At 55.0% G+C, this 15800-nt stretch overlaps 2 protein-coding genes across 15 annotated transcripts; both read left to right on the forward strand.

The window, feature by feature from the left end:
* Positions 1-54: 54 nt before the first annotated feature.
* Positions 55-10666, forward strand: eps8a (EGFR pathway substrate 8a, signaling adaptor). 12 transcript variants are annotated; one of them, XM_061762652.1, is made up of 23 exons: positions 55-644; positions 1697-1932; positions 3043-3119; positions 4186-4253; positions 4360-4410; positions 4490-4557; positions 4646-4807; positions 5253-5402; positions 5478-5560; positions 6721-6836; positions 6904-6965; positions 7344-7461; positions 7541-7629; positions 7700-7774; positions 7855-8003; positions 8410-8581; positions 8667-8713; positions 8805-8895; positions 8977-9120; positions 9193-9228; positions 9927-9950; positions 10008-10246; positions 10526-10666. In XM_061762652.1, exons 3-22 carry the CDS (start codon positions 3061-3063, stop codon positions 10188-10190), a joined length of 1947 nt encoding a protein of 648 aa, XP_061618636.1. In that variant the 5' UTR covers positions 55-644; positions 1697-1932; positions 3043-3060; the 3' UTR covers positions 10191-10246; positions 10526-10666. The 12 variants fall into 12 exon arrangements, with proteins under 12 accessions (XP_061618636.1, XP_061618635.1, XP_061618640.1 ...); XM_061762651.1 differs by having other exon boundaries at positions 1712-1932; XM_061762656.1 differs by having other exon boundaries at positions 1712-1932; positions 10026-10246.
* Positions 10540-15052, forward strand: LOC133472196 (uncharacterized). Of its 3 annotated transcripts, XM_061762732.1 has the most exons (5): positions 10540-10712; positions 10828-10960; positions 13004-13110; positions 13639-13935; positions 13993-15052. In XM_061762732.1, the coding sequence occupies exons 1-5, from the start codon at positions 10540-10542 to the stop codon at positions 14096-14098; spliced, it is 816 nt and encodes a 271-aa protein (XP_061618716.1). In that variant the 3' UTR covers positions 14099-15052. The 3 variants fall into 3 exon arrangements, with proteins under 3 accessions (XP_061618716.1, XP_061618715.1, XP_061618717.1); XM_061762731.1 differs by having other exon boundaries at positions 13639-15052; XM_061762733.1 differs by lacking the exons at positions 10540-10712; positions 10828-10960 and adding an exon at positions 10967-11383 and having other exon boundaries at positions 13639-15052.
* Positions 15053-15800: the final 748 nt, after the last annotated feature.

Here is a 15800-nt window from a genome sequence, read left to right on the forward strand (position 1 = left end):
GAGTGAGCTCGCCTCCAAATCTCAAATAAACCACAACTTTTTGGGTGAGCGGCTCCAGCACGCCCGCGACCCGAGTGAGGAGAAATGGATGGGTGGATTTACTGCAAGGCCGCGTCATCGCGCATAACGAAACGGAACTATTAGCAGGAACGTCGTGTCCCTGACTGCTTTTGAGTCGTGACATTCGTCGCCAACAATCACGAGTTTCGATTTGATTAGAAGTGGCTTCCTGTGTCCATTCGTCAACGAGTCAAGGACGGGTGAGGCGCAATCTTCCCACAGTGGGCTACAAACTGCCTTTCAGTCAGACGTCAGGGACAAATGATATCGAGGTGGCTCCGGAACGCCAAACAGCCGCCTGTCAGTCAAGACTCGGGTACGTCTTGTTCGTGTACGTTCACGTGAAGTGTCAGTCAGCATTTCGGGATTAATCTCCCCAAAGACTCCGCGACGTTCGATCGAGTTCCCTTTCAGTCACAAATGAGGGGCAAACGTATACCGCCGCTGCCCCGAGCAAGAGCCGAGCCGCGTCGCGTCGCGTCGGGTGGCCGAACGGAAGGCTCCTTTTTCGGCAGGCGGCGAGGTGGCGGTTGTGGTTCCGGTGCCATGTCGGAGCAGTTCTGAGCCGAGAGCTGCGGACGCAGGTGAGTACATGTGAGGGTGCGGGTTCAAATCCGGCCTCGCCTGTGTGGAGTTTGCGTGTTCTCCCCGCGCGTGCGAGGTTGATCGCAGACTCCAAATTGCCTTTGGTTGTTTGTTTCTCTGATTTTGGCTGGCGACCGGTTCAGGGTGTTCGCGATGCTGCGCTTTTTGTGCTCTTCTTTGTTATTGTAGTTGGAACTCTTTTTTTTGTTTGTTTGTTTTTGGACAATTTTTTTTGCGTTATCCACTGCGCTTGTTCACGTTTTCAAGGTGTGTTGAAGACCCTCAAACATTTGTGGAGTGCCATAAACTCGATAAAAACATGCGCAGGGTGTATTGAAATTTAGATGATGGATTTCTGTTGGAATGTAACGTAACCCCCCACCACCACCACCCCCCCCCCCCCCCCCGCAATGGAGGGAGGTTACTGTATACCATAATAGCGTAGTAGGCCTAAGTGTTCGTCCAAAACGAAGCTCATTTTATTCCTAAAAGTACATTTAAAAATTTGATTTAAAGCCACGAAGTTTATGCGCAGTTTGAACATGAACACTGCACTGCACTTCAAAATAGAAAAATAAAACGCTTAACTAATGATTCACAAAAATGTATTGCACCGTTAAATCCAAATTGCGCCAAAATATTTGAAGACTAACAGTTTCAAAAGATGAATTGATAATTGTATTTTAAAATGAAATCCAACTGAACTGACCAAAGGGCCTTAAGCCACTTGAACATCCACACTTTGAACGTTTCAGTCAGTCATTCTTTTGTGTCCCACTAGAGGGAGCTTGTGTACCACACTTTGAAACCCACTCGTGGAGACGTTTTGTGGACTAGAAGCTACATGCTACATTCCTCGATAGCTTCCTTTATCTTGTGTGAAGGTCCATGTTTGTTCTTCTCCACGTTTACAGGTGCGAAGGTCATCTCGCTTGTGTGTGTGTGTGTGTGTGTATAATTAACCAGGGAGCAAACAGCATGCCCACAAACACACCTTTCTGACACGCATCCACTCACAGACGGTCTGAATATGAACTATAAATCTTGTGAGGACTTCCTGCTGCAGGCCCCGCCCCCGTGTCAGGCGCCACGTGTTGAGAAGCTTAAGCGAGCTGCTAGCGTGACCTCCCCCAAGGAGGATTTGTGTCGGCCGGCTGCTTGGCTTTCACCGGACGACCGCGACCTCACTTTTGACGCTTTTGGGGTTCTCGCCGTCGTCGCTCGCCCGCCGGAACTCTCCCATGTGACCTGCGGGTGACCCCGCCCACGGCCGACTTCCTGAAGAAGGTCGGTGACCTCGCCGCTTCCCGCCCGTCGTCACGGCAATGACACGCGAACGAACGAAACGAACGTGCTCGCGTGCGTGCTGACGCGCAGACGTCATTGCAAGATCGGTCCTGATGATGTGTACGCACACACATACGCGCATACACGCGGCACTGTCACGTGATGATGAGATTAGCATTAATCATTAGCGTTAGCATCAGCACTTTGATGCGTTGCTTAGGCGCGTTACCGCCTGTGCGTGTTTGCGAGTGCGTGCGTGTTTGTGTACGTGTGCGTTTGTGAGTGTGTGTGAGTGCACAAATCTTCTTATCCTCTTTGTTGTTGTTTTGTGTGTGTGTGTGCGCGCGCGACAGCAGTTTTGTTGTCTCCACTCAAACACAAATCTTATCTGTGCACGTGCTTGTGTGAACAGGAAGGGGCGGGGCCGGACACAGAACCCCTCCAGCCGTTTTACACACGACCTGTCAATCACGCACACTACATGATGTGTTGTTTGAAGTGTATCAAGTGTATGCGTGCGTGTTGTTTTGAGGCGTCAGTTACCATGACGACATTGCGTGTTTGTGTGCTGGCTGAGCGGCTTGATGTCGCCATGGTAACCGGACACACAGGGAGGGGAGGGGCTACATGCCGAGTCCGGTGGGCGTGTCACGTGCGCGCGTGTCTCTTCTTCTTCTCTTCTCTTCTCCCCTCCTTGACTTCCTGTTCGAGTTGAGTGGCGTTATCAATCGACGCTGAGAATATTCGTGAACGCTAAAAGGAGCGAGCGGACAAGTTTGTCCATCTCGGGCTGTTGGCATGGCTACTGAAGCTGAAATGGACACCCGGTCAACAGAGTAAAAGATGACGCCAAGAGATCTGTGGCAAAAGTCATCGCACCGCTGCCCATGTTTTGACGCTCTCGTTCAATGTTGTTATGCTGTTATTACACTCTTATTATGCAGTTATTACATGTTGTTACTTAATTTCACGCTATTATACTGTTACTGCAATATATTAAATGTTGCTGTGCTCTTATCACACTATGACATTGTATTGAACTGGCATTCAATTCACTGTTTGTTTGATCGTGTATTTCAATGGCTGTCTTGCATTTTGTTTGTTTTTCAGTTGTTCACCGCAAACGAGATGAATGGTGACGAGTCGCCAGCCTTCGCTTCCGCCATCTTTGGCTCGGCCGACACCAAGTTAGTCTTCGTTGGCTCCTGTTGCTTAGGATTTGTGTGCCGGTCCCATTTTTCCCTCCTTAAGTCATTAACATGTCTGAATGCTAATGTGCGGCACGGCGGGCGACTGGTTAGCACATCTGCCTGGCAGTTCTGAGGTTGCGGGTTCAAATCCGTCCCCGCCTCTGTGGAGTTTGCACGTTCTCCCCGCCGTGCCTGCGTGGCTTTTCTCCGGCCACTCCGCTTTCCTCCCACATCCCAAAAACATGCGCGCTCGGTTGATTGGCGACTCTAAATTGCCCGGAGGTGTGAAAGGGAGTGCGAATGGTTGTTTGTTTATTTGTGCCCTGCGATTGGCTGGCGACCGGTTCAGGGTGTACCCGCGACCCACGTGAGGATCAGCGGTACAGAAAACGGATGGACGGATGAATGCTAATCTGTAAATGAGGCCTCTTGTTTTCACGGTATGAGCTGCTAGCATGCTAACCGGAGGCGCGAGTTGTGCTAACGCTATCGATGGTGATCCAAGAAGCCGAAAGCCGATCGTCGAGCCGCCGCTAATTCCATCAAGGTCATGTGACGAACACTGACCCACTCCATTGGCTCTTTGGACCGCAACCAGGACTTAGACCTTGACTGTGACCTGAACTTGGATCAAGACCATGACCTTTGACCGTGACTTGGATCTTGCCCTACAGCAGATCTGGACCCTGTTCAAAACCTAACCATGATTAGCACCATGATCCAAACCTGGATCTAGACCGTGACCGTAGACCGTGCACTGGATTGATGACCCCCAGCCGCACCTGGGTGTAGATTTAGACCGAACAGAACCCTGGACCTGGATTTATCAAGACCTCAAACATGACCTGGATCTGGATCCAGGCCATGACCCGAATCTTGACCTAAACCAAGAATTGGACTTGGACCTGGTTGTAGACCTACACCATGACCTGAACCTTGACCTGAGTGTTAATGTCGTTAATGCTGTTTTGTTTGCTAAATTTGCTAAATAGAAATAACTCGACGAAAGAAATCAGAATCATATGTATGGAGTAAGAATCGGAAATGTTTGCGTATGTGACAGCGGCCGTGACGCTCCGGATGCTCGCCGAGCTCACGCAAACGCCGAGTCCCGTGCCAAAGCTCTCGTCGGTGAGTTTTGCTCGCACATCCGCAACATGAATTGTTTTGGACGACCGTCTGTTATCACGAACGCTACGGAGTCGATTGATCGGCTTCTGGGAATGTTTGTTTACAGGAAGCGATCGAGTGTATTTCCTGCACTCGTCTTCCCGTCATGACAAGAGACGTGAGTCGCGTGTCCGTCGTGGGCTGTCCTCTCATATTAGGATTCAGCAAAAGTATCTCCATGATTTTGTGCGCGTTAGGGCAAAGGCAAGCGTGGAGCGCAAGCGGCATCGACAGCCAGACCGACGCGTCCCAGTACCAAGTGGAGGTCGGCGTGCGTCCGTCCGTCAGCTTCCCGGTCGGTCACGGTCTCGGAGGCGCTGTTGATCTTCTGCTGGCTTTCGTTGGCGGTGTAGCACCTGAGCACGTTCGTGTTGGAGCGCAAGGCCGGTCTGCTGACGGTGGAGGACGGCGTGCGACGTCTGCGGCTGCTGGACGCCAAAGGGAAGATCTGGACGCAGGACATGCTGCTGCGGGTCCACCGCGACAACATCGGCCTCGTGGACTCCGACACCAAGGTTCGGCGTCATCGACATCTCCTTCTTCTTCTTCCACTGGTGGTTCTTCTCATTTTTCTTCTGGATCTTCTTCTGATCATGTTTCTTCTGGTCCTCCTTGTTCCTCTGCTTCATCTGCTCCTTCTCCATCCATCCATCCATTTTCTACCGCTTATCCGAGGTCGGGTCGCGGGGGCAGTAGCTTTAGCGGGGACGCCCAGACTTCCCTCTCCCCAGCCACTTCATCCAGCTCTTCCGGGGGGATCCCGAGGCGTTCCCGGGCCGGCCGAAAGACGTAGTCTCTCCGCCGTGTCCGGAACACCTCACCGGATCGGATGCCCCGGCCGCCTGCGCCTTCTTTTGTCCTTCTCTTCCTTGTTCTTGTTCCCTCCGGTCCATCTTCTTGTGGTTCTTCTTCTTTTTCTTCTTGTTCTGGTTCTTCCAGTTGCTGTTTTTGTGGTTCCAGTGCGAGCTGGAGGTGTTCCCGCTGTCTTCGGTGCAGCAGTGCCAGGCGGTGATGAACGCGTGCGGCTTTGACTCCATCTTGGCGCTGGTCTGCAAGGACTCTGGTCAGAACAAGGCGGACCTTCACCTGTTCCAGTGCGACCGCATCAAGGTGAGGCGGCGTGACGGCGAGCGCAGGCGGTTGCGGCGTCGGCCGTCTAAGACGCTCGCGTGTGCGTGCGCGCAGGCCCACTTGATCCACGCCGACATCCAGAGCGCGCTGACGGACGCCAAAGGAGGAAAACCCAAGAAACGACCGGATGTCCTCAAGTAAGTCCCGCCTGTCGCCTGGCTCAACCGCATGACCGACACCCGGCGACCAGTTCTGGGTGCACGCCGCCTCTCGCCCAAAGTCTGATGGGATAGGCTCCCGCACCACCGCCACCCGTGCCAAAAAATGGATGGACGCACGTGAATTTGTTCACAGAAGCTTTGAAAAAAGAATCTTCCTTCTCGCCTGCTCCGTCCGGTCAACAAGCGGGAGACGCTCGGGTAACCTCGCTTTGAGGAAAGGAAAACAAGCCGTTTGTCTCTCCCAGTCAAACTGAAACTCATCAAACAAACTCGAATTTGTTCCTCCTAATCCTGAAAATGTTCGAACAAACCCGACCAGTTCATCTCACGAAGGTCAACTGGCGTCATGCGAATGTATCGTGCCAAACAGCAAACGTGGGCGAGCAGAAATGAGCGTCGAGGTTACGGTAATTCTAAAACGGGGCTCACCAGCGATGGGACATTGTGATTTCCTTGGAGTGTCGTGCACTTGCAAAGGAATAAAGTTTTGCGTCTTGATATGTATCTCTCTCCGCCTGTGTTCAATCATCTTCGATAATCACGGTTTCTAATTATTTTGGGGATTGTTCTTAATTCCGCTGTACATCCTCCAGTCGAGCTCGGTGCTGCCTGGCACCTTGTGGCACCGCGTGGTACTGCACGCGAGGCACGCCACCGGAAATTCCGACTTGTGTCATGAACGGAACAAAGGACAGGACCCAAAATGCGCGACTCCAAAACAATGTTCCGCAGTTTCCAAACGAGAGGTTTCCTCAACGGGCAGAGGTCGGTACACGGGCGGGCCATCCGAAAAAGGCACCGGCGTCCAAAAAACGTCAGGCGAAAAGGCAAAAGGTCAATTATCAGAGCGGGGGCGAGGCTTCCTCCGCGTCGGTGGCGTGGGAACAAGGAATGCTGCAACGTGACGACAAGGTCCGACGAACCGGCGACCGCAAAGAACGAGACACGAGCTTAAATGCGCGGGGTGACGAGGGTCAACGAGGCGCGGCGGGCGTGTGCGCGACGCACACGCACGACACTCGTCCGTTTCTTGTTAAAAGCAAAAAAGGATGGCTTCAAAATCTGCCCAAAAGGCACCGCAGCCCGTTGCTTCGTGTTGCGTGTCCTGTTTGTCGACGGTCGATCGATGCGTGCAGGATGATCCTGAAGAGCGACGGTGAAATCCCGCCTCCTCCCGCCGCTCCCGCCCCGGAACCGCCGTCCGGTCCGGAGGACGCCGAGAGCCGCGCGGACGTCCGGTCGGCCCGGAACGGTGAGTGGCGTCGCCGCGAGTCCTCGCCAAACAGGAAGTGACCTGACGGCCGCGCCTTCGCACGCAGGTGGACGGCGGACGACGACGGCGTCGGAGGGCGGCGCGGCGGCCGTCGTGGACCGCGACGTGGTAAGAATTTGGAATAATACGCCGGACGAGCGGTTGGCACGTTTGAACCTGGGCTCGGCCTTCCGTGGCCGCACGTTCGCTTCAGTGACGACTCCAAGTCGTTTGCTCTCAACTTGTACGGAAATATTGTGGAACGTGCCGGAGAGCACCTTCTGCACAAATGGACGATGAACATCGATGAGTGCGTGTCTGAACTTTGAGAGCTTGGCACTCGTGTCTCGTTTTTGTTGGAAACGGAGACGGCACGCCAAAATATCTTTGAAGTCTTCTGAATGATTGTGCTATCATTTTTTTCCTACCTGTCCGCGAGCCACTTCTGGGTCCGCCGTGTAATGTCCGCGCCCGGCTAATTTGCCGCCGTTGTCGTCGTCCGCTCAGCAAATCCTGAACCGCATCCTGGACGACATCGAGGCGTTCGTCGGCCGACTGCAGAAGGCGGCCGAGGCGTTCGGCCAACTCGCCAAACGCAAGAAGAACAAGAAGAAAAGTCCCGGAGGTGCCGCCCGCCAGAAGCTTCCTTTTCGACAATGTCGCCGTGGAAACCGAGCGTGCGGCTTTGTATGTTTGTCCTCCAGAGGGCGTGCTGACGCTGCGCTCCAGACCGCCGGATGAGAGTCAGTTTGTGGACTGTCTGCAGAAGTTCAAGTTTGCCTTCAACCAGCTGGTGAGGTGACTGGCACCTGCTCGTGCGCACACACTGATGATTGACAGGCGCCCGTCTTCGGGGTCCTCAGGGAAAACTGAACGGTCTCATCCAGAACCCGAGCGCGGACGAGCTTCTCCACTTCCTGTTCACCCCCCTCAGAATGGTACGTCGGGCCCGTCCCGCGCGACCTCCGCCGCCGCAGACCGCGAGCGCGGGTGACGACTGCGCCGCCTTTCCCCGCAGGTGGTGCGGGCGTCGGGCGGCGCCGATCTTGCCCGAAGCGCGGTTGTCCCGCTGCTCACGCGGGAGGCCATCGAGTTCCTGCACGCCGCCGGCACGCCCGAGGAGCGCCGCCTGTGGGTGACGCTGGGCGACGGCTGGACCAAGTGCAGGTCGCGGTCTGTTGTTCCCTCAAGCGCTTCGAGATTGGCAAATTGGCCATTTTGGGGGAAGCCGCGGCAAATACGGTCTGGAGTTCGATTCCAAAAGTCAAACTCGCGTTCTCGAGATGCACTCCACGCACTCGGAGCGAAATGTTTCCTGACCGGTTGAAAACATCTGCGTCGTTTTGAGCACGATCGCTCGCAGCAAACGCAAACCCCAAATTCTCTCGAAACTCGGAATTGGCCCTCAAAGTATTGCCGAACTGAAATGTCGTCGTCGCCGTATTCCAATGGCCTGAGCGCCGCCGGCTTTTGGCGCCCTCTTGTGGCATCTTCAGGGCAAGGAACTGTGTTGAAGTGAGGGGAAACGTTTCGTTTTGCCTCGCCGACAACATTTGCATGCGCGCGTGCGTAGGTTGGAGTGGCCCAAGGATCACGACTTCCCGCCGTGCCAGCTGGTGTTCGCCGACAGTTGGGAGCCGCCGGCGTTGCCGTCTCGGGACGATCGTCCGAGTCGGGAGGCGGGAAGTCCGGCCGACGGCGAGCGTCGCTCGAGACGGGAAGTCGTCACGCCGCAGACGGACGAGGTGAGACGACGGTGGCGTTCCCTCACCCGGACGCCGGCGGCGGGGACGTCCCTTCCTGAAGCCGGGCGGCCGTTTTGTTTTCCAGATTCTGGAGCGGGACGTCGCGCCCGAGCACGCCGCCGGACGCCAACCGTGAGTCACGTGTGACGTCAAAACAAAACGGGTGACGTGGCTTCCTGTCGGTGCGGGCGTGGCCTTGACCTGATCGGCGGCTGCGTTTCAGGAAGCAAAGCAAACTGTTTGCCAAATCCAAGTACGACTTTGTGGCGAGGAACAGCACCGAGCTGTCGGTGCTCAAGGACGAGCTGGTGGAGGTGAGACCCGCGACCCTCGCGACCCCCGCGACCCCACCGCCGTCACCGCCAAGCGTTTTGTGGCATTTGCGTGTCCGTCAGGTTGTGGACGACAGGAAGCAGTGGTGGAAGGTGCGAAACGGCGACGGCTCGCTGGGCTACGTGCCCAACAACATCCTGGAGGCCACCGCGCCCGCCGTGGACGTGACGGCTCGCGGCCAGGCCGTCTACAGCCACACCGTACAGGTGCGCCGCTCGCGTCCGCACGCGCGCCACATGGCTCTCACGCATGCCAAACCTGACTTTTCATTTGTGAAGCTGATGATGCCGCGGAAGGAGTTTGAGATGTTCAAGGTACGGTGGCGAATGGGGGCGGGGCTACGCTTTGCTTCTTAAAGGAACAGTCGCACGTTTGCAAGCCAACAGGCTTGCAAACGTGCGACTGTTCCATGCGCGCGTGTGCGTGTGTGTGTGTGTTCGCATTTGACGTCGGGCTGGGCGATTCATTTGATGAATTTAACATTATTTGATTGATTCCATAATTGGAAGCTGATGTGCGCTGCTTACACGAACAACGCGGCTGCGAACCGACAGCGGCGAGTTTTCCTGATAAGAAGCAGACGCAATGAGCGGAATTGTTTTCATTTGAAAAGAGCGGGAAACTCGTCACGGAGTCATCGTTGTTGATTGTATTCTTTAGGCCAAGCGAAAGAACTTCTTTTCGCGCGATTTGCACATGAGAGAAGGCCCCATCTCGTCAAACTCGTTTGTATTCTTTGGCTTCAGATTCGTGTTTTGGACTTTTCCGGTGGTTTTATCTTCAGATACTTTGTATTTCTCACATGTGATCTTTATTTGGACATCACTTTTGTTTCAAATGCTTTGAGTTCTTTGGAAAGAGGATTTTTTTTCGGAATCCTTTTTCCGACGAGCTGTCACTTGACGGGCGTGTCGCCCAGCCCCGTTTGCCGTGTTCGTTCGCTAGCACAGAAGCCAAAAGCTAATGCTAGCGTCATAGCTTGTGTGGTTTTGTTTCCCTGGCGCCGACGCAGCAATTACTGGGAGAGCTCAACGAGGTAACGTCACACCGGCGCATTCGACTTCGACCGCCGCCCGGTACTCACCCCTTATAGTCGGCTCGCCGCCCTCAGAAGCAGACCGGCGGCAGGACGGAGCGCCTTCCCGACCGAGCCGCGCCGCCGCCCACGGCCCCCGCCGGGCTCCCCGCACCGCCGCCGCCCCCCCCCCCCGCCGCCGCCCGCCACAGAAACCGCCGAGCCGGCCGCCGTCGCCGAGCGCTCCGTGAGCCGCCGTGACAGTACGGCCTCGGGCGAGGCCGCCAGAGACGGCGGCGCGAGGACCCTCGCTGACCGTGAGTCCAGTCGACCCAATTTAAGCGCGATGCTCTGTGTTTTGTACCCACGAGATCTTGCACAGAACCTTGGTTTTATTTTTGCCAAAACAAAAGTCAATGTTCAAATCCAAAGGGTTCTGCTCAACTGGGATCCATTTTATAATGGCTAAGAAGAAAGTCGCAAATCAGATTTCCTAACCCATCTGGCGAGAAGGGCCTCTTTTTTTTTTTTTTTCTCCGATGACTTTCTTCTGCACGAAATCATTTGCGAATGTCGCTATCGGACCGCGTTTGTAGGCAGGAAGTCCAACATGGAGGACGTCCAGGACGAGCTGCTGCACAGGCTGACGTTGGGCCGCGGCGCCCGCAAGAAACTTGCCGTTCCGTTCCGCCAGGCCGCGAACGTTCCCGCCGTCGGCATCACGTACGAGTCGTCGCCCGCCGACGTGCGCGGCTGGCTGGAGGCCAAAGGATTTGCTCCCGTGTGAGTATCGCAGCGCCGCCGCCGACACGTTGTCCCATTTTTGAATTCATCGGCAGTTTTGCTCCCGAAGCAAAATCAGGTGAACTCCTCACGTTGCCTTTGCGCTCGCTCGCAGCACCGTCCGGAGTCTGGGGGTCTTGACGGGGGCGCAGCTGTTCTCTCTCAACAAGGACGAGCTGAAAACCGTGTGCCCCGACGACGGCGCTCGCGTCTTCAGCCAGGTCGCCGTGCAGAAGGCCGCGCTCGAGGTACTCGGTGTTACCGTCGCACCCTCGTCGCCAGAGGCGGGGGGCGCGAGTCACGCCACTTGACCCCGACCGCACTTAGGGCTTCTCTCAGGCGACTCGGACTCGGACGTGGCAACTGACCCGAGTGCAAAGGTCACCTCGCGATTCATAGAGAGAGGTCGCAGCATGTTTCCGTGCAGTCAAGGGTGCCCTTTTATGATAAGACGCACGACGACGACGACGACGTTTTGACGGCCGCTGCCACGTACGATGCGTACCCTTGCCGGGAAAAAGCGTTTCCCTCCTTTCGTTCCCCTCCGAGACTCGAGACTAGCTTGCGACTCGCTCCCGCTTCGCATCTGTGCTGTGTGGCGAGTGTGCTGTGTGGTCTCTTCAGGTCTTCTTCTGAGCCTCTCGCCTCATCTTCTCCACGGCTCCAGTCAGGTATCTACTCCTTCTTCCGCACCCCCGGATGTCCACTTCCTGTTGTCCCGTAGCGCTCGCCCGACACCTTCTGCTCCGCTTCCTGTGAGCATTGTGTCGGCTTGTTCCTCAGCACGGAACTCCCTCGATGCATTTTCAACACGGACGTTGGTGCTCGTGCTGTTTCTCCTCGCATTGTTCCCGGTGTCGTTCCTCCCGATGTTCCTGACGTTGTTCCTCGTGTGCTCCCTTGTTGTTCTCACGCTGACCCTCACGTTCGTCCTCTTGATGATCCTCAAGTTCCTCCTCATGTCAATCCTGAAAGCTCCAACACTGATAGTCTTATGTCACGACATTTCTGTAGGACTTCCTCTCACAGTCTCTTTCTCTTCCTGTTCCACATGTTGCTGACCTGCCTTCAGCGTCAGTCTGGCTCTGAGCTCCGGGAGGTCATGAGGAGGCGTCAGGAGATCCTGGCGGCCAGCGCCGGCGACTCGGGGGTGGAGTCTTTTGACGAGGGCCCCGTCCACTGAAGTTTCACACGACTCCCTCGCTCGCTTCCCGCTTAGGCGACGTCCGATCGCGTCGACTCTGCGGAGGTCCCGCGGCGGGAACTAGAAACCAAAAGCGGAACATTCCCGACGCCCGACGCCGATCTGCGCACGGCGTCGTCCGCGTTAGAGTTAGCGAAGAAACCGTGTCAGAATAAGTGGTGTTCGTGTAGCGACGTAGCCGCTGGTAGTCACAGCTCGAGACTGAAACTCACGTTGACGGAAAATGATTATTTTGTTGTCATGAAGAAAACGGCAAAGCGAGAAGTTAGCATCTATGCAAAATATTCGTGGTGTCGTTTCCGCTGGACATGAACGCATCAAAATCTCACATGAAAAAGCGACCGACGACGTGACGATCAAATGAGATGCTGAGAAGACGACAACGTGATGACGAGACGAGACGCTGTCAGAAATGAACATCGGGGGCTAAAAGGTTGGAGAAGCCGCTTCAAGCGTCGCGTTTGCACGGTGCCTTTTCCGTATCGACGTGAATGCATCGTGACAACAATCAAAACAAGAGCATCAGCAATAAGAATAAGTTTCTCCTATCATCCTGTCCATTGTGCAATAAAAACTCATGATTCCATCTCGTGGACTCGTCTTGACTCCCAAAAGCTTCAATGGATTGTCTCCAAGCGAACGATGCCGATGAACACGCGCGCGCCGCTCCTGTGTCACTCGCACTTTTGTTTGCATCGTAGTTCGATGAGATTGCCTGTCAGCAAAACGACGGATCAAAGTTGAAACGGAGTGACCGTTGATGCGTTCGTACCGCACAAACAAACAAAAGGGTCACAAAAGGCCGCCCACACACGGCGGACGCGAGAGCCGACTCATTCGTAACGAGGGGAGAAGCGGCGGCGGTGGAGCCCAGAAGACCGATGGACACCTCGGCCAAGGTCGAGGATTCCGATTTACCGATCGTCGCGCTGACGACGTGGCGTGCGCACGAGCACGCTTCCGAAGCTTTCCCATTTCACCGACCGTTATCTCCGCGAGAAAAAAGATGGAATCACTCAAGTGTTTTGTTTGCGTGTCGCCATGGAAACTGCAGTAAAGCGTGTGGGTTGTCTTGTCGCCTTCTCAGAGAACGCCCAAGCCATTAAGTGACACTCGATCGCGTGTGCTGCAAAGCATCATGGGAAGCCGCCGCTGCCGCGCGGAGGACGGGCGGGAGGAGAAAGATCACAGCAGGTGAGCGAGGTGACGCGCTTGATGTCGGACACGTGCCTGGATTGTGTGGCAGCACGGTGGGCGACTGGTTGGAGCGTCAGCCTCACAGTTCTGAGGACCGGGGTTCGATCCCCGGCCCCGCCCGTGTGGAGTTTGCACGTTCTCCCCGTGCCTGCGTGGCTTTTCTCCGGCCACTCCGCTTTCCTCCCACATCCCCAAAACATGCGTGCGAGGTTCATTGACGACTCTAAATTGCCCGTAGGTGTGAATGTGAGTGCCAATGGTTTGTTTGTTAGTATGTGCCCTGCGATTGGCTGGCACACCGGTTCAGGGCGTACCCCGCCTCCTGGCCGATGATAGCGGGGATAGGCTCTGGCTTCTCCTCACAAGGGTCGCAGGCGTCGACCCTTGTGAGGAGAAGCGGTCAAGAAAATGGATGGGAGTGTGTGTGTGTGTGTGTGTGTGGGTTCTGGTCCAATTGTCTTGATCAGGATCTGCTTTTTAACATCATCGTCACGTTCGTTCTTCTCATCAGACGCCTTCTCTCAGTTCTTCTTCCCTCCAGCAGAGGGCGCCGTGCACAGCCATAACGCAGCAGGTGGCGAGCAGGAACAGGACCACCTCTCTGCTGGAAGAGGTCCCGATCACGCGCCCTCTGCAGGCCTCGTGCGCACACTGCATGTTGAAGTCAATGTGCGACCGTGTGCGTGTGGCAGCCGGCGTCCGTCCAGGGCGACCTCGAAGCGTCTTCGCGCGAACCCGAGACGACGGCTTCCTTCGCCAACAAGAAAATGCACACTTGTGGCAGAACCTTCACTTCCTGCGCCTCAGGCAGCAGCTCGCCAAGTACGCACACGCAACACACGCCACGCGCGGCAGGCGATGTCACACGTGTTCTTTCAGGCCGTGGGGGTCAGCAGCTACTTCCGGACGTGGCCCGTGCACATCTACCGCCTTCCCGTCCAGCCGGCCAATCGTCGAGCTCGGAAACGGGGCGAAGAGAAGATGAGCGGGAGAGGCGATTGACGGGTGAAACGGCCGATCGCCCGACACGCGGGATTGAAACTGTCGACAGCAATCCGAGTTGTGGAGCTGACCCCGCCCTTCTGGTCCCGCCGCCACAGTGAAGAAGATGTCAGAAGTCATGTTTGTGGATAATGTGAACGTGTTGAGGGAAGAGAACGATTCCTTCCTTTTCCAGTATCACGATGGAAGCGAATTGTGACGTCGACGGGCGGTTTGTGATACAGGCAGCGGCACCCGATGATTGATTGTGATGGCCACGTGATGATGTCTTGAATTTTCTTTCACCCCGTTTTTGCGGTCTTACAGCAACCTGACATGGGACGACAGATGGAAACCGGTCTACGGCTGTGATCTGGCATACGGGGCCACCACACAGGATTCGCACTCCTTCGCCTTTCCCACAGTTGGCTATGTTGCAGACTTATTCTTAAAAAAAAAAACAAAAACAAATCGAATATCCCATCATGACAAAGTCAAAACATTTTCAGACATTTGTGTCAATGTATGAAAAATGTAAGCATTCAAACATAATGGGTACGTATATCGCGTTTCCGGGTGTGAGTGACAAGTCGGGGGGGTAAACAAGGGTGTTTATTGCAGTACAGCATCGAATGGCAATCAGGTAAGCGTGTGGGAGGGTGATGCAAGATGGCTCCCAGCAGGGTGCGCGTGGACGCCACAAAGAACACGTGGCGGTCAACATGAGGTGCAAGACCGCGGAGACGGCGTCTGGAACCAGCGGCAAATGGCCGACGTTCGGCAGATGGGACCACGGACCAATCGGACGGCGGCGATTCCACACTCCCTTTTTTGAAACATGGTAAAAGTCGGGGGCAAGAACAGATCGCTCGGTTCAGTCGGCGCCGTCTCCGCTGAGGCTGGGATAAGCGGCGCTGCTCCTGACTCCTCTGTCAGGAATAAATCGCTTGACTTTGAACACGTCCTTCTAATTGTGGTTCTTTCACGAAAACGAACACGCGTGGAACCTCGAGAGTAATGGGTGATTCTAAAATTCAGGTTCCTACAAGATGGATTCACAGCCTTTACGATGACGCTCCAACTTAAGCTCGGGTGCGTCTGATTTCCACTGATCGGCCTTGAGCTGCTTCTCCAACTTGCATGGTCAATTCAGTTGATTGAACATCATTCGGAATGGCCCACGCCTGTCTCGAGAAGCTCTCGTCGTCGGCAGTACGTGTCAGAGCTGAAAGGAAGTCGAAGGAATTGTCCGCAGACCTCCGAGAGCAGATTGTGTCGAGGCACAAATCTGGGGAAGGTGATCAGCGGTGGGCGAGTGAAGCCTCGTGAAGCACTGAGGCTTCGCTGATGGTGACAGCCGGTGGACAACAGAAGCCATAGCAACCTCTCAAGAGCACGACTGAAGCGCTGGCACTGTTTCCCGGGACCGCGATAAAAGATGGTCATTCAAGGGTTTTGTTCGTTGATTGGCATGTGACACAATATGCGGATGCTCTCCCCCATACTCTGAAAACACATTCCAGATCAACCCAAAGACTAAATGCAAATTATTGGCAAAGGTTGGTTAAGGGTTGATTTCAAGCTTTGAGCTTGATTGAAAAACTGAACCTTTGAAAAGTCCCGAACAGGATTAGCGATCCTCCCTACTTTGCAAATGATCATGGTGTGTGAATTCCGAAACATTGTTTTGTGTGTGTGTGTGTGTG

This window comes from Phyllopteryx taeniolatus, chromosome 22 (assembly GCF_024500385.1).
Source record: "Phyllopteryx taeniolatus isolate TA_2022b chromosome 22, UOR_Ptae_1.2, whole genome shotgun sequence".
NCBI classification, from domain to species: Eukaryota; Metazoa; Chordata; class Actinopteri; order Syngnathiformes; family Syngnathidae; genus Phyllopteryx; species Phyllopteryx taeniolatus.